We start from the raw sequence: 18,417 nt of genomic DNA on the forward strand, positions 1-18,417 counted from the left end.
TCTATAACGTGGTGTCTGTGTTGTAGACCTATGATGTTATGTCTATGTGCTGTAGATCTATGAGGACTCCATCGTGCTCCAGTCTGTATTTAAGAGTGCCAGACAGAGAATCGTAAAGGAGGAGGAGAGTGAAGAGGACAGCGATGATGACGATGATGATGATGATGATGAGGAAGAGTCGGAGGCAGAGTGTAAGATAAAGGATTCTCTCTTTCTCTCCCTCTCCCCTCCCTCTCTCTTGACAATAAATAATTTATAATTTAATGTAAAATCAATGCAAGGTACTCAACTCATCCAACTGAAAAATACTGTATCTCTGTGGATGTGTACTTGACTTGTCTGTCATGTGGTCCTCTGGAGCTCAGTTGGTAGAGCATGGCTCTTGCAATGCCAGGACAGTGGTTTCGATTCCCTAGACTACCCATACAGTACCAGTCAAAAGTTTGGACACACCTACTCATTCAAGGGTTTTTCTTTATTTTTACTATTTTCTACATTGCAGAATAATAGTGAAGACATCAAAACAATGAAATAACACATATGGAATCATGTAGTAACCAAAAAAGTGTTAAACAATATTTTATATTTGAGATTCTTCAAACAGCCACCCTTTGCCTTGATGACAGCTTTGCACACTCTTGGCATTCTCTCAACCAGCCACCTGGAATTCATTTCAATTAATAGGTGTCCCTTGTTAATTTGTGGAATTTCTTTCCTTCTTAATGCGTTTGAGCCAATCAGTTGTGTTGTGACAAGTTTTTTTTATATTTATTTGTATTATTTCTTTAACCTCTCTGGGGTATGTGGGACGCTAGCGGGGGACACTCGCCAACTGCCAGTGAAATAGCAGGGCGCCTAATTCAAAACAACAAAAATCTCATAATTCAAATTTCTCAAACATACAATTATTATATCCCATTTTAAAGATACACTTCTCGTTAACCTCTATGGGCTAGGTGGGACGCTTTTTTGTTAAATAAATCAGAATATGTTTTATATTTTAGATTCTTCAAAGTAGCCACCCTTTGCCTTGATGACAGCTTTGCACACTCTTGGCATTCTCTCAACCAGCTTCATGAGGTAGTCACCTAGAATGCATTTCAATTAACAGGTGTGCCTTGTTAAAAGTTAATTTGTGGAATTTCTTTCCTTCTTAACCTCTATGGGCTAGGTGGGACGCTTGCGTCCCACCTACTCAACAGCCAGTGTAATCCTGTGGCGCGATATTCAAATACCTTAGAAATGCTATTACTTCAATTTCTCAAACATATGTCTATTTTACACCATTTTAAAGACAAGACTCTCGTTAATCTAACCACACTGTCCGATTTCAAAAAGGCTTTACAACGAAAGCAAAACATGGAGTAATCCATGACCCTTATTTACACTTCGGATAGTGTCTTGAACGCACGAACAAAACGCCGCTATTTGGATATAACTATGGATTATTTGGGACCAAACCAACATTTGTTATTGAAGTAGAAGTCCTGGGAGTGCATTCTGACGAAGAACAGCAAAGGTAATAACATTTTTCTTATAGTAAATCTGACTTTGGTGAGTGCTAAACTTGCTGGGTGTCTAAATAGCTAGCCCTGTGATGCCGGGCTATCTACTCAGAATATTGCAAAATGTGCTTTCACCGAAAAGCTATTTTAAAATCGGACATAGCGAGTGCATATAGGAGTTCTGTATCTATAATTCTTAAAATAATTGTTATGTTTTTGTGAACGTTTATCGTGAGTAATTTAGTAAATTCACCGGAAGTGTTCGGTGGGAATGCTAGTCACATGCTAGTCACATGCTAATGTAAAAAGCTGGTTTTTGATATAAATATGAACTTCATTGAACAAAACATGCATGTATTGTATAACATAATGTCCTAGGATTGTCATCTGATGAAGATCATCAAAGGTTAGTGCTGCATTTAGCTGTGGTTTGGGTTTATGTGACATTATATGCTTGCTTGAAAAATGGGTGTCTGATTATTTCTGGCTTGGTACTCTGCTGACATAATCTAATGTTTTGCTTTCGTTGTAAAGCCTTTTTGAAATCGGACAGTGTGGTTAGATTAACGAGAGTCTTGTCTTTAAAATGGTGTAAAATAGTCATATGTTTGAGAAATTGAAGTAATAGCATTTCTAAGGTATTTGAATAACGCGCCACGGGATTCCACTGGCTGTTGAGTAGGTGGGACGATTTCGTCCCACCTAGCCCAGAGAGGATATCCTACCTTCTGGGCCCGAGCAGCAGGCAGTTTACTACGGGCACGCTTTTCATCCGGACTTCAAAATACTGCCCCCTACCCCGATGAAGTTAAACAGGGAGTCACATTGAGATTAAAAATCTATTTTACAAGTGAGCCCTGTATACATTACAATAAAAACAGAATAATAAAACATACACATGTGTATAAAACAATATAATGCAGCACACAACAACAAAATAAACACATTTAATAAAAGCAATCTCATTCAACAATGAACTCTGCAGATTGTTCCACAAATTAGGGGCAAAAAAATCTTTGTAGACTGAAGGGATCTCTGGTGTTATCCATTCCTGAGAACGGGTTTGGTAACTTATGATTCTTAAATGAATAAATTAAGTTACATATGGAGGGAGTTTCTGTCAGATTGCTTTGTAAATAAATAAAAGAGAAGTCCATCCCACATTTTATACAGACTACAATGTCCTAAAATTGTCCCCTGTGATAAAAGTATTGCTGAATGGTAGACTGCGTCCAAGGGTTTTCAAACAGGTTGCCGCATGCATGTAAACAATATCACCAAAATCCAATACAAGGAAAAGCGTTGTTTGAACAATCTTTCTCCTATTTTCAATACTGAGGCATGATTTATTTAGATATAAAAAAAGCAATCTTAGCTTCTTATTCAGATGTTCTATATACGTTACGAAGGACAACTTGTCATCAATCCAGACACCCAGGTACTTATATTGACAAACAAGTTCAATTTGGGCTCCATGTATAGCACAGATATGCAGGTCCTCAGGGTCAACATTTCATGAACTAGAGAACAGCATGAGCTTGGTTTTACTTATATTTAACACTCATTTAAGATCTGTAAGTGATTTCTGAATTGAATCAAAGTGATGCTGAAGCTCACGAATGACCAGCTGCACTGAGGCGGCACAGGAATACAAACCTGTCATCTGTGTAGAGATGAATGTTACAAGTATTAACAGTGTTTCCTATGTCATTAATATACAAGGTGAACAATAATGGACCCAAAATAGAACCCTGAGGAACACCTTTTTGAATCTCAACACATTCAGATTCAACCTCATCTATCCAGATGGCCTGAGTTCTGTCACTGAGATAATTCTGATTTAACCCCATCTATGAAGATGGCCTGAGTTCTGTCGCTAAGATAATTCAGATTTAACCCCATCTATCAAGATGGCCTGAGTTCTGTCGCTAAGATCATTCAGATTTAACCCCCATCTATCAAGATGGCCTGAGTTCTGTCACTAAGATAATTCAGATTTAACCCCATCTATCAAGATGGCCTGAGTTCTGTCGCTAAGATAATTCAGATTTAACCCCATCTATCAAGATGGCCTGAGTTCTGTCGCTAAGATAATTCAGATTTAACCCCATCTATCAAGATGGCCTGAGTTCTGTCGCTAAGATAATTCAGATTTAACCCCATCTATCCAGATGGCCTGAGTTCTGTCACTAAGATAATTCAGATTTAACCCCATCTATCAAGATGGCCTGAGTTCTGTCACTAAGATAATTCAGATTTAACCCCCATCTATCAAGATGGCCTGAGTTCTGTCGCTAAGATAATTCAGATTTAACCCCATCTATGAAGATGGCCTGAGTTCTGTCACTAAGATAATTCAGATTTAACCCCATCTATTAAGATGGCCCTGAGTTCTGTCATAAAGATAATTCTGAAACCATAAACAACCTGTATATACCAGGCCTATTTTTTGCACTTTCTTCAGCAAAACAGAATGATCAACAGTGTTGAACGCCTTTGACAGGTCAATGAACAAGGCAGCACAGCTCTTTTTAGCATCCAAGGCATTGACAAGATCATTAACAACTAGCGTGGTTGCTGTGGTAGTACTATGCCCAGGCCTAAACCCTGATTGGTGAATATTAAGAATACAATTATCAGATAAAAAGGAATGAAGTTGTACATTAAACAAGTATTCTAGAACCTTAGCTAAACAAGGTACCGTAATTTCTGGACTATTGAGCGCACCTGAATATAAGCCGCACCCACTGAATTTTTTTTAATTCTTATTTTGAACATAAATAAGCCGCACATCACTATAAGCCGCAGGTACATTGAAACAAATGAACTTTACACAGGCTTTAACGAAACACGGCTTGTAACAAAAATAAATAGGCTTTAACGAAACACGGCTTGTAACAAAAAATAAAAAATTAGCAGTAAGCTTTAGTTGTCTTTTTGCACTGAGTCAATTCCTCACGCTGCTGTTTCCAACGTCTTATCATCGACTCATTAAGACCAAGCTCCCGTGCAGCAGCTCTATTTCCTTTTCCAACAGCCAGATCAATCGCCTTCAACTTGAAAGCTGCATCATATGCATTTCTCCGTGTCTTTGCGATGATGAGGGTGACAAAATGACTATCGTAATCAGAATGATGGGAAGTTTGAGAGGGCTCGATTTAATCTAAACAGTAAACAAAAAAGTTGTTTGACCTTAACCCGTTCGGCAATTTCATTGGTCTAATGAAAGCTTAATGCCGCCAAAAAACTGAGCACGTCACAGAATGTGTTTTTTTTTTTTGGAGAGAAAAAAATTGAAAGCGGGAAAAATCCATATATTAGCCGCGTCATTGTTTAAGCTGCGAGGTTCAAAGCGTGGGGAAAAAGTTGCAGCTTATAGTCCGGAAATTACGGTAGTCTTGAAATGGGGCGAAAGTTGTCAAGATCATTTGTATCCCCACCCTGATGGAGTGGCAGCACATATGTAGATTTCCATGCTTTTGGAATACTTCCTGATAAGAATGTTAAATAAAAAATGTGGGCTGCAGAGCCAGCAATAAGGGGTGCTGCACACTTAAGCAGACCAGGCTCCAAATGATCAGCCCCTGTGGATTTTTTGGGGTTTAATGTTAGCAAAGAGTACATGACTTCTTTATCAGCGAATTTCCGAAATGAAACTCCTGACCAGGATTTTCAGTATGATTCAATAGATTTTCACCATCAACATCCAAACTATTATTTTCAAGAGCTGGCTATGAAATACATTCAAATATAAAGCCTACAGAGATAAAATGGTGATTAAATGCATTAATGATATCAATTTTGTCAGTAATAGGGCCAGAATCGAAATGAATTTATTGGGGGAGAGAAGAGGAGACACAACCCTTCATTGACGTAACAACTTTCCAGAATTTAGCAGGGTTCCCTGTACATTCAGATAGTGTATTAACATAATAATCAGATTTAGCTTTTTTAACTTGTTTTACACAGATTTCTCAAATTGCCTGAATGACTGCCAGTCTGGGCCCGAGTCTGTGAATCTAGCTTTGGCCCAGGCAGCATCTCTATTGTGTATGACTTCAGATAGCTCTGGACAGAACCAAGGCCAATACCTATTTTTAATTCAAAGGGAGCATGTTTATCTACAATACAATTGAAAACATTTCAGAAATGGTTCAGAGCCAACTCTGGGTCAGGTATAGATGCAATACAATCAAAGTCACCAACATTAAGGTCACATTTAAATTCCTCTTGTTGATAAAACAAGGTTTAAAACTAGGCATTTTTATATCCCTCACACATTCAATGGGACAGTGGTCACTAATATCCAAAGCAAATACCCCACTCCCAGCATATTTCTCTGGAGTATTTGTACATAAACTCAGCAAAAAAAGAAAAGTCTCTTTTTCAGGACCCTGTCTTTCAAAGATAATTCGTAAAAATCCAAATAACTTCACAGATCTTCATTGTAAAGGGTTTCAAATGCAGGAAGCTCCCGACGAACAGTTATTGTGCTGATGTTGCTTCCAGAAGGTAGGGGTGATATACAGAAGATAGCCCTATTTGGTAAAGACCAGGTCCATATTATGTCAAGAACAGCTCAAATAAGCAAAGAGAAACAACAGTCCATCATTACTTTAAGACATGAAGGTCAGTCAATACGGAAAACTTCAAGAACTTTGAAAGTTTCTTCAAGTGCAGTCACAAAAACCATCAAGCGCAATGACGAAACTGGCTCTCATGAGAACCGCCACAGGAAAGGAAGACCCAGAGTTACCTCTGCTGCAGAGGATAAGTTCATTAGAGTTACCAGCCTCAGATTACAGCCCAAATAAATGCTTCACAAGAGTTCAACAGACACATCTCAACATCAACTGTTCAGAGGAGACTGTGAATCAGGCCTTCATGGTTGAATTGCTGCAAAGAAACTACTAACAAAGGACACCAATAAGAAGAAGAGACTTGCTTGAGCCAAGAAACACGAGCAATGGATATTAGACCGGTGGAAATCTGTCCTTGGTCTGAGTCTAAATTTGAGATCATTGGTTCCAACTGCTGTGTCTTTGTGAGACACAGAGTAGGTGAACGGATGATCTCCGCATGTGTGGTTCCCACCGTGAAGCATGGAGGAGGAGGTGTGGGGGTGCTTTGCTGGTGACACTGTCAGTGATTTATTTAGAATTCAAGGCAAACTTAACCAGCATGACTACCACAGCATTCTGCAGTGATACGCCATCCCATCTGGTTTGGGCTTAGTGGGACTATCATTTGTTTTTCAACAGGACAATGACCCTACACACCTGCAGGCTGTGTAAGGGCTATTTGACCAAGAAGGAGAGTGATGGTGCTGCATTAGATGACCTGGCCTCCACAATCACCCGACCTCAACCCATTTGAGATGGTTTGGGATGAGTTGGACCGCAGAGTGAAGGAAAGCAGCCAACAAGTTTTCAGAATATGTGGGAACTCCTTCAAGACTTTTGGAAAAGCATTCCAGGTGAAGCCGGTTGAGAGAATGCCAAGAGTGTACAAAGCTGTCATCAAGGGAAAGGGTGGCTACTTTGAAGAATCTCAAATATAAAATATATTTTTATTTGTTTAGCACTTTTTTGGTTACTACATGATTCCATACAGTATGTGTCATTTCATCGTTTTGATATTTTCCCTGTTATTCTACATTGTAGAAAATAGTACAAATAAAGAACCACCCTTGAAAAAGTAGGTGTGTCCAAACTTTTGACTGGTACTGTCTGCTAAGTGGCATCTGTAGTGAATACTCTGCTGTCTCATTACCATCCATTGTCTGTAGTGAATACTCTGCTGTCTCACTACCATCCATTGTCTGTAGTGAATACTCTGCTGTCTCATTACCATCCATTGTCTGTAGTGAATACTCTGCTGTCTCACTACCATATATACTCTAGTCTATTCCGTAAACTTTATTATACTGTACCTACAGTGGGGGGGGAAAAGTATTTGATCGCCTGCTGATTTTGTACGTTTGCCCACTTACAAAGAAATGATCAGTCTATAATTTTAATAGGTTTATTTGAACAGTGAGAGAAAGAATAACAACAAAAGAATCCAGAAAAACGCATGTAAAAAATGTTATAAAATGATTTGCATTTTAATGAGAAAAATAAGTATTTGACCCCTCTGCAAAACATGACTTAGTACTTGGTGGCAAAACCCTTGTTGGCAATCACAGAGGTCAGACGTTTCTTGTAGTTGGCCACCAGGTTTGCGCACATCTCAGGAGGGATTTTGTCCCACTCCTCTTGGCAGATCTTCTCCAAGTCATTAAGGTTTCGAGGCTGACGTTTGGCAACTCAAACCTTCAGCTCCCTCCACAGATTTTCTATGGGATTAAGGTCTGGAGACTGGCTAGGCCACTCCAGGACCTTAATGTGCTTCTTCTTGAGCCACTCCTTTGTTGCCTTGGCCGTGTGTTTTGGGTCATTGTCATGCTGGAATACCCATCCACGACCCATTTTCAATGCCCTGGCTGAGGGAAGGAGGTTCTCACCCAAGATTTGACGGTACATGGCCCCATCCATCGTCCCTTTGATGCGGTGAAGTTGTCCTGTCCCCTTAGCAGAAAAACACCCCCAAAGCATAATGTTTCCACCACCATGTTTGACGGTGGAGATGGTGTTCTTGAGGTCATAGGCAGCATTCCTCCTCCTCCAAACACGGCGAGTTGAGTTGATGCCAAAGAGCTCCATTTTGGTCTCATCTGACCACAACACTTTCACCAGTTGTCCTCTGAGTCATTCAGATGTTCATTGGCAAACTTCAGACAGGCATGTATATGTATTCTTGAGCAGGGGGACCTTGCGGGCGCTGCAGGATTTCAGTCCTTCACGGCATAGTGTGTTACCAATTGTTTTCTTGGTGACTATGGTCCCAGCTGCATTGAGATCATTGACAAGATCCTCCCGTGTAGTTCTGGGCTGATTTCCTCACCGTTCTCATGATCATTGCAACTCCACGAGGTGAGATCTTGCATGGAGCCCCAGGCCGAGGGAGATTGACAGTTCTTTTGTGTTTCTTCCATTTGCGAATAATCGCACCAAATGTTGTCACCTCACCAAGCTGCTTGGTGATGGTCTTGTAGCCCATTCCAGCCTTGTGTAGGTCTACAATCTTGTCCCTGACAGCCTTGGAGAGCTCTTTGGTCTTGGCCATGGTGGAGAGTTTGGAATCTGATTGATTGATTGATTGATTGATTGCTTCTGTGGACAGGTGTCTTTTTTACAGGTAACAAGCTGCGGTTTGGAGCACTCCCTTTAAGAGTGTGCTCCTAATCTCAGCTCGTTACCTTTATAAAAGACACCTGGGAGCCAGAAATCTTTCTGATTGAGAGGGGGTCAAATACTTATTTCCCTCATTAAAATGCAAATCAATTTATAACATTTCTGACATGCGTTTTTCTGAATATTTTTGTTGTTATTCTGTCTCTCACTGTTCAAATACACCTACCATTACATTTATAGACTGATCCTTTCTTTGTCAGTGGGCAAACGTACAAAATCAGCAGGGGATCAAATACTTTTTTCCCCCAATGTATTTAATTAGGTCTCTCTCTCTCCTCATCCCCCTCTCTCTCCTCATCCCCCTCTCTCTCTCTCCTCATCCCCCTCTCTCTCCTCATCCCCCTCTCTCTCTCTCCTCACCCCTCTCTCTCTCTCCTCACCCCTCTCTCTCTCTCCTCACCCCTCTCTCTCTTCACCCCCCTCTCTCTCCTCATCCCCCTCTCTCTCCTCACCCCTCTCTCTCTCCTCACCCCTCTCTCTCTCTCCTCATCCCTCTCTCTCTCCTCATCCCCCTCTCTCTCTCTCCTCATCCCCCTCTCTCTCCTCACCCCTCTCTCTCTCCTCATCCCCCTCTCTCCTCACCTCTCTCCTCACCCCTCTCTCTCTCCTCATCCCCCTCTCTCTCCTCATCCCCCTCTCTCTCTCCTCATCCCCCTCTCTCTCTCTCCTCATCCCCCTCTCTCTCTCTCCTCATCCCCCTCTCTCTCCTCACCCCTCTCTCTCTCCTCATCCCCCTCTCTCCTCACCTCTCTCCTCACCCCTCTCTCTCTCCTCATCCCCCTCTCTCTCTCCTCATCCCCCTCTCTCTCTCCTCACCCCCCTCTCTCCTCACCCCTCTCTCTCTCTCTCCTCACCCCCCTCTCTCTCTCCTCATCCCTCTCTCTCTCCTCACCCCCCTCTCTCTCTCCTCACCCCCCTCTCTCTCTCCTCACCCCTCTCTCTCTCCTCATTTATTGACATGGCAAGTTAAATTACTTACATTGTCAAAGTTTACATAAGTAACAGCAATAATAATAGTAGTAGTGGAAATGGGATTACCATTAACAGCAACTACAACAACAATATTAATGAGAATAATAATATATTAAAGCAATAGTAGTAGACCAGCCTCAACATGACTGAGAAGACACATGACCTGGTATGAAAGACAAAACTAAATGGGAAATATTATCGGCATTACATTGCACTTTTCACTGGCTGTCCCTCAGGTTGTGGCAGGAGGACACATATTTGGCTGCCTGAACATTTTGGCTTTTCACCCAATAAATATAGATTTTTTTTCTTCATCTTTTATTGTTTCAAATTCGTTGTACTGAATGATACATTTGGGAAAGAAATATTATCTTAGGTCTGAGTATTTGTCACAGTGTAATAGGAAATTGAACTTGATTTAATTGATTTAATAATATCATATGTTTTCCCTCCAGTACCAATTTCTATTAGCTTATAGAAAGACCTTTGTACCAAATGTAATCAAATGCTTTCTTGAAGTCTACAAAACACGAGTAGATTGTGCCTTTGTTTTGGTTTACTTGTTTGTCAGAGTGTGTAGGGTGGAAATGTGTTTTGGTTTACTTGTTTGTCAGAGTGTGGAGGGTGGAAATGTGTTTTGGTTTACTTGTTTGTCAGAGTGAGGAGGGTGGAAATGTGCTCTGTTGTATGATCATTTTTTAGAAATCCAATCTGGCTTCTGCTCAGGACGTCTGCTATTTATGATACTGCAGAGAATTTTCCCCAAGTTGCTGTTAACGCAAATTCCTCTGTAATTATTTGGGTCAAATTTGTCTCCATTTTAATAGATTGGAGTTATCAATCCTTGGTCCCAAATATCGGGGAAAAATACCTGCAGTGAGGAAAATGTTGAAGAGTTTGAGAATAGCCAATTTGAATTTGTGGTCTGTATATTTGATCATTTCATTTAAAATACCATCAGCACCACTGTCCTTTTTGGGTTGGAGAGTGTATAGTTTTCCCAATGATAATTCTGATAGTCTTTGACTGCTGATTCAAGGATTTGTAATTTTTCTTGTATATCTTTTTGTTCTGGGCTCTTTGTTATATTGAAAATGTTATAGTGGAATTGAAAATGCCGCTGACAGAGATGGTTGCCTCGCTTCGCGTTCTTAGGACACTATGCAGTATTTTGTTTTTTATGTATTATTTCTTACATTGTTACCCCAGGAAATCTTAAGTATTATTACATACAGCCTGGAAGAACTATTGGAAATAAGAGCAACGTCAACTTACCAACATTACGACCAGGAATACAACTTTCCCGAAGCAGACCTTTGTTCGGACCACCACCCAGGACATTGGATCTGATCCCAGTAGCCGACCCAAAACAACGGCGCCGCAAATGGAGCGGTCTTCTGGTCAGGCTCCGTAGATGTGCACATCTCTTACCGCTCCCGAGTATAGTACTCGCCAATGTCCAGTCTCTTGACAACAAGCTTGACGAAATTCAAGCAAGGGTTGCCTTCCAGAGGGACATCGGAGATTGTAACGTTCTCTGTTTCACGGAAACATGGCTCTCTCGGGATATGCTGTCGGAATCGGTTCAGCAACCGGGCTTCTCCATGCATCACTCCGTCAGAGATAAACATCTCTCTGGTAAGAAGAAGGATGGGGGGTGTATGCTTTATGATTAACAACTCTTGGTGTAATCATAACAACACACAGGAACTAAAGTCCTTCTGCTCACCCGACATTGAATTCCTTACAATCAAATGCCGGCCATTTTACCTACCAAGAGAAGTATCTTCAGTTATAGCCACTGCTGTGTACATTCCCCCTCAAGCGAACACCAAAACGTCCCTCAAGGAACTTCACTGGACTCTATGTAAACTGGAAACCATATCACTGGAGGTTGCATTTATTGTAGCTGGAGATTTTAACAAAGTAAATTTGAGAGCAATGCTACATAAATTCTATCAGCACATTGATTGCACGACTCGCAGAGCTAATACTCTCGAGCACTGCTACTCTAACTTCCGCGATGCATACAATTCCCTCCCGCGCCTTGCCTTCTGCAAATCTGACCACGACGCCATCTTGCTCATTCCGTCTTATAGGCAGAAACTCAAACAGGATGTACCAGTGACGAGAACCATTCAACGCTGGTCTGACCAATCGGAAGCCACACTTCAAGATTGTTTTAATCAGGCGGACTGGAATATGTTCCGGTCAGCCTCAGAGAACAACATTGACCTATACGCTGACTCAGTGTGTTTATTAAGAAGTGCATTTGAGATGTTGTTCCCACTGTGACTATTAAACCCTACCCTAACCAGAAACCGTGGATGGATGGAGGCATTCGCACAAAACTGAAAGCCCAATCCACCTCATTTAACCATGAAAAGAGGACTGTAAATATAGCTGAATTTAAACTGTTTAGTTATTCCCTCCGCAAGGCAATCAAACAAGCATAATGCCGGTACAGGGACAAGGTGGAGTCGCAATTCAACGGCTCAGACACGAGACATATGTGGCAGCGTCTACAGGAAATCACTGACTACAAAAACAGCCACGTCACAGACACCGACGTCACGCTTCCAGACAATCTAAACAACATCTTTGCCCGCTTTGAGGATATTACAGTGCCACCGTCATGGCTCACTAACAAAGACTGTGCCCCCCCCCCCTTCTCCGTGGCTGACGTGAGTAAAATATTTTAACTTGTTAACTCTCGCAAGGCTGCTGGCCCAGATGGCATCTCTAGCCACGTCCTCAGAGCATGCGCAGACCAGCTGGCTGGAGTGTTTGCGGACATATTCAATCTCTCCATATCGTGGACTTCAGGAAACAGCAGAGGGAGCACCCCAATATCCACGTCGAAGGGACAGCATTGGAGAAGGTGTACAGTTTTTTTTTTAAGTTCCTGGGTGTCCACATCACTGACAAACTGGAATGGTCCACTCACACAGACAGTGTGGTAAAGATGGAACAACAGAGAGCCTCTTTAACCTCAGGAGGCTGAAAAATGTGTCTTGTCAACAAAACCCTGACATACTTTTACAGATGCACAATCGAGAGCATCCTGTCGGGCTGTATCACTGCCTGGTACGGCAACTGCTCCGCCCACAACCGTAAGGCTCTCCAGAGGGTGGTGCGGTCTGCACAACGCATCACCGGGAGCAAACTACCTGCCCTCCAGGACACCTACACCACCCGATGTCACAGGAAGGCCAAAAAGCTCATGAAGGACAACAACCACCCGAGCCACTGCCTGTTCACCCCGCTATCATCCAGAAGGCGAGGTCAGTACAGGTGCATCAAAGCAGGGACCGAGAGACTGAAAAACAGTTTCTATCTCAAGGCCATCAGACTGTTAAACAGCCATCACTAACTCAGAGAGCCTGCTGCCTAAATTGAGACCCAATCACTGGCCACTTTAATAAATGGATCACTCGTCACTTTAAACAATGCCATTCTAAATAATGCCCCTTTAATAATGTTTACATATAGCCTGTCTTTTTACTGTTGTTTTATTTCCTTACCTACCTATTGTTCACCTAATACCTTTTTTGCACTATTGGTTAGAGCCTGTAAGTAAGCATTTCACTGTAAGGTGAAACCTGTTGTATTCAGCGCACGTGACAAATAAACTTTGATTTGATATCTTACATTACTCATATCACATGTATATACTGTATTTTATACCATCTACTGCATCTTACCTATGACGCTCGGCCATCACTCATCCGTATATGTATATGTACATATTTTCATCCACCCCTTTAGATTTGTGTGTATTAGGAAGTTGTTGGGGAATTGGTAGATTACTTGTTAGATATTACTGCACTGTCGGAACTAGAAGCACAAGCATTTCGCTACACTCACATTAACATCTGCTAACCATGTGTATTGTGACCAATAATATTTGATTTGATTTATTGCCGTAGAGGTTTGCTGAGTGATTTCTCCACATATCCCCATTTTGGATAGCCAATCCCTCATGATGAGGTTTGTTTAATTTATTCCAGTTTTCCCAGAAGTGGTTTGATTCTATGGATTCCTCATTTCCATATAGGAAATCCAACTGCTCCTTATCTGTTGTTAGAGTGTGTCTGTATTGCTTCAGTGTTTCCCCATATTGAAGGTCTATATTTTTGTTTTCTGGTTCTTTGTGTTTTTAATTAGATGGATTTCTCAATGATTTTCTTAGATTTCTCCAATCATTATTGAACCATTTAAAATGATCTATTCTTTTTGGATTAACCAAGGAGGCTAATTTGTCAAATATAAAGTTTATGTTCCAAACGGCCAAATGTACACCTTTCATTGCCTCAGGAGAATGTTAAGAGAGCTTGTATTTTTTGGCTACTGGTTGCTTTTTGGTAGATTTCTGTACTGTTTGCAAGCCATCAGTAGGCCTGTTTAGTACCATGTAATTTATTGGCCCGTAATGCTTTCTCTCTCTCTCTCTCTCTCTCTCTCTCTCTCTCTCTCTCTCTCGCTCTCTCTCCTCATCTCTCTCCTCCTCTCTCTTCACCCCACTCTTTCTCCTCATCTCTCTCTCTTTTCAAATTCAATTCAATTTAAGAGCTTTATTGGCATGGGAAACATATGTTAACATTTCCAAAGCAAGTGAAGTAGATAATAAATATGGGTTGTATTTAAATGGTGTTTGTTCTTCACTGGTTGCCCTTTTCTTGTGACAACAGGTCACAAATCTTGCTGCTGTGATGGCATACAGGGGTATTTCAGTCAGTTGATATGGGAGTTGATCTCTCTTTCTCCTCATCCCTCTCTCTCTCCTCATCCCCCTGTCTCTCGCTCTCCTCTGCAGCTAATTCAGTGAGGGTGAAGATAATGCTAGGTAAGAAGGAGTGTGGCGGTAGCAGCATCGGAGCCCGTCACCATAACAAGGACAAAGGCAAGAAGAGACTGAGTCGCTCCAAGGCCAAACCCGTCGTCAGTGACGATGACAGCGACGATGACCAGGATGACAACGTAAGTCACCATGACAACCTGCTGGGGTCCAGGGCGGTTTTCAGACGAACAGGGTAAATGTGTTTGACCTGCTGTTTTCTTATGATGCTATCTCTCTCCGCGTCTCTCTCTCTCTCTCTCTCTCTCCCTCTTTCCCTCTTACCATGCTTCTCTCTCTCCATGTGTCTCTCTCTTTCTCTCAATTCAATTCAAGGGCTTTATTGGCATGGGAAACATAAACTCAGCAAAAAAAGAAATGTCCCTTTTTCAGGACCCTGTCTTTCAAAGATAATTAGTAAAAATCCAAATAACTTCACAGATCTTCATTGTAAAGGGTTTAAACACTGTTTCCCATGCTTGTTCAATGAACCATAAACAATTAATGAACATGTACCTGTGGAGCTGAACAGCTTACAGACAATAGGCATTTAAGGTCACAGTTATGAAAACTTAGGACACTAAAGAGGCCTTTCTACTGACTCTGGAAAAACACCAACGTTCACGCTCATCTGCGTGAACGTTCCTTAGGCATGCTGCAAGGAGGCATGAGGACTGCTGATGTGGCCAGGACAATACATTGCAATGTCTGTACTGTGAGACGCCTAAGACAGCGCTATAGGGAGACAGGACGGACAGTTGATCGTCCTCGCCGTGGCAGACCACATGTAACAACACCTGCACAGGATTGGTACATCCAAACATTACACCTGTGGGACACCGAGTTACACCAGGAACGCACAATCCCTCCATCAGTGCTCAGACTGTCCTCAATAGGCTGAGAGAGGCTGGACTGAGGGTTTGTAGGCCTGTTGTAAGGCAGGTCCTCACCAGACATCACCGGCAACAACGTCACATATGGGCACAAACCCATCGTCGCTGGACCAGACAGGACTGGCAAAAAGTGCTCTTCACTGACGAGTCGCGGTCTTCTCTGGTTGAATTCGCGTTTTCGTCAAAGGAATGAGCTTTACACTGAGGCCTGTACTCTGGAGCGGGATTGATTTGGAGGTGGAGGGTCCGTCATGTTCTGGGGCGGTGTGTCACAGCATCATCGGACTGAGCTTGTTGTCATTGCAGGCAATCTCAACGCTGTGCGTCACAGGGAAGACATCATCCTCCCTCATGTGGTACCCTTCCTGCATGCTCATCCTGACATGATCCTCCAGCATGACAATGCCACCAGCCATACTGCTCATTCTGTGTGTGATTTCCTGCAAGACAGGAATGTCAGTGTTCTGCCATGGCCAGCGAAGAGCCCGGATCTCAATCCCATTGTGCACGTCAGGGACCTGTTGGATCGGCGGGTGAGGGCTAGGGCCATTCCCCCCAGAAATGTCCGGGAACTTGCAGGTGCCTTGGTGGAAGAGTGGGGTAACATCTCACAGGAAAAACTGGCAAATCTGGTGCAGTCCATGAGGAGGAGATGCACTGCAGTACTTAATGCAGCTGGTGGCCACACCAGATACTGACTGTTACTTTTGATTTTGACTCCCCCTTTGTTCAGGGACACATTATTCAATTTATGTTAGTCACATGTCTGTGGAACTTGTTCAGTTTATGTCTTAGTTGTTGAATCTTGTTATGTTCATACAAATATTTACACATGTTAATTTTGTTGAAAATAAACCCAGTTGGCAGTGAGAGGACGTTCCTTTTTTTGCTGAGTTTATGTTTACATTGACAAAGCAAGTGAAGTAGATAATAAACAAAAGTGAAATAAACAATACAAATTATCAGTAAACATTACACTCACAGAAGACTCTCTGTGTCTCTCTTTCTCTCTCCATGTTTCTCTCTCTACTCATGTCTCTCCGTCTTTCTTTCTCTCCGTCTCTCTCTCCATCTCTCTATTTCTCTCTCTCCAAGTCTCTCTTTCACTCTCTCATCTCTCTTTCTCTCTCCATGTCTCTCTTTCTTTCTCCATCTCTCTATTTCTCTCTCTCCATGTCTCTCTGTCTCTCTCTCTCTCTCTCTCTCTCCATGTCTCTCCATCCCCGTGTTTCTCTCTCACCATGTCTCTCTCCATCCCCATGTTTTTCTCTCTTTCCATGTCTCTCTCCATGTCTCTCTCCATCCCCATGTTTTTCTCTCTTTCCATGTCTCTCTTTCTGTCTCTCCATGTCTCTCTTTCTCTCTCCACTCATGTCTCTCTCTCTCGTTACCTCTCCATGTTTATCTCTCCATGTCTCTTTCTCTCTCTCCATGTTTACCTCTCTCAATTTCTCTCTTTCTTTCACTATCTCTCTCCCCCTCTGTCTTTCTGTCTCTCTCTCTCTTTCTCTGCTCTTCTGAGTTCAGGAGGAAAGGTAAGTTATGCTTCTCTCTCCTCTTCTCTCTTCTCTTTGTTCTCTGAGCTATTCTAGAGTTGGGATGTTGAGTTGGTTGTTAGGTTGTTAATTCCTGTGGTCTGGTGAAGTCTCATCCCAGCAGGTCCACTGTTGATGACCTCATAGTGTTGTCTTCCTTTGCAGAATCAGTCTGAGGAGAGCAGAAGTGAAGATGAGTGAAGAAGAGGAAGGCTGATCCTTAGGACTTAACAAGATAATCCTTTCTTTCTTTCTTTCTTTCTTTTATTTTCTACAGTATGGCACTTATTCAATCATTTTTGGTTTTCTTTGTTCTTTCTCTTTCTACTATATGGATGTTTTCTCTCAGAGCTGTCCCCACCATAGTGATGGCATGTGACTATGTTAGTACAGTACAGACAGGATGACAGACAGCACAGGGTTTTCTATGGCAATATTCTTCTTAGTTTACCCTACAGGAATATTTTAAAGATCAAACATTGTGGAGAATCTATATTTTATGCGTGTTTGTACATTTTATATATTTATGCTTTAATTCAATGAGATTAAAAACAAATTCAGAATCAACAACATTTGGTTACAAACAACACATATGCTTGCAAATGCTTAGTTTATATAATAGCTTTTTTTAAAGTGTTTATATCATGGCAGTATAGATATATCGTATCTAATGTTATATTTCCCACTACTCAGGCCCATTAGCATTAGTCTCCTTTAGAGCTCCCCAGCTTGTAGTCCTAACAACAGGAAATGATTTGCCTCTGGTTCGTTCAGCCATTCCTATGGGGAAAATGAATGGGGTTTTGGAATAAAGGCAGAAAATAAGGTCTGAGGTTAACAGGCTTAGGAGGTCTTATATGTTGTGTTCTATAATATTAGTCAGGGAACATGACCTTTATGTTCTATAATATCAGTCAGTAACATGACCTTTATGTTGTGTTGTTTTTTTAATTATTACATAAATGCTTCAAAATTCACAAGAAGTGATGTTAGCTGATGAAGATTATCTCATAGAACAAAATGTACGATCTCCTAAACCTGTTTCCCACAGACCTTATTTCTCTGTTTATCCAAAGACCTACAAAAACATTCATTTTCCCATAGGTTTCGTCCAACGAACCATGGCGGAGTGAGTGCCTACAAAAATACGCCATTACGATTTCTCTATATTATCCTAAGCATTATCCTAATCTCTCCATACTGCAGTTTAACAGTTAGGCCAAGCTGCTGCCATTATCCTAATCTCTCCATACTGCAGTTTAACAGTTAGTAGTCCAAGCTGCTGCCATTATCCTAATCTCCCCATACTGCAGTTTAACAGTTAGTAGTCCTAGCTGCTGCCATTATCCTAATCTCTCCATACTGCAGTTTAATAGTTAG

The 18,417-nt window shown here is 41.7% G+C and overlaps 1 protein-coding gene across 4 annotated transcripts in view; it reads left to right on the forward strand.

The window, feature by feature from the left end:
- smarca2 (SWI/SNF related BAF chromatin remodeling complex subunit ATPase 2) overlaps positions 1-18,217 on the forward strand; it is a 150,417-nt gene extending 132,200 nt beyond the window's left edge. For all 4 annotated transcript variants that reach the window (XM_045695465.1, XM_045695464.1, XM_045695466.1 and 1 more), the window contains 3 exons: positions 56-191; positions 14,589-14,752; positions 17,203-18,217. In XM_045695465.1, coding sequence (XP_045551421.1) covers positions 56-191; positions 14,589-14,752; positions 17,203-17,238 — 336 coding nt within the window. In that variant the 3' untranslated portion in view covers positions 17,239-18,217. The remainder of the gene's footprint in view (positions 1-55; positions 192-14,588; positions 14,753-17,202) is intronic.
- The last annotated feature ends 200 nt before the right edge of the window (positions 18,218-18,417 follow it).

The sequence above is a fragment of the Salmo salar genome, chromosome ssa15 (genome assembly GCF_905237065.1).
Source record: "Salmo salar chromosome ssa15, Ssal_v3.1, whole genome shotgun sequence".
NCBI lineage: Eukaryota > Metazoa > Chordata > Actinopteri > Salmoniformes > Salmonidae > Salmo > Salmo salar.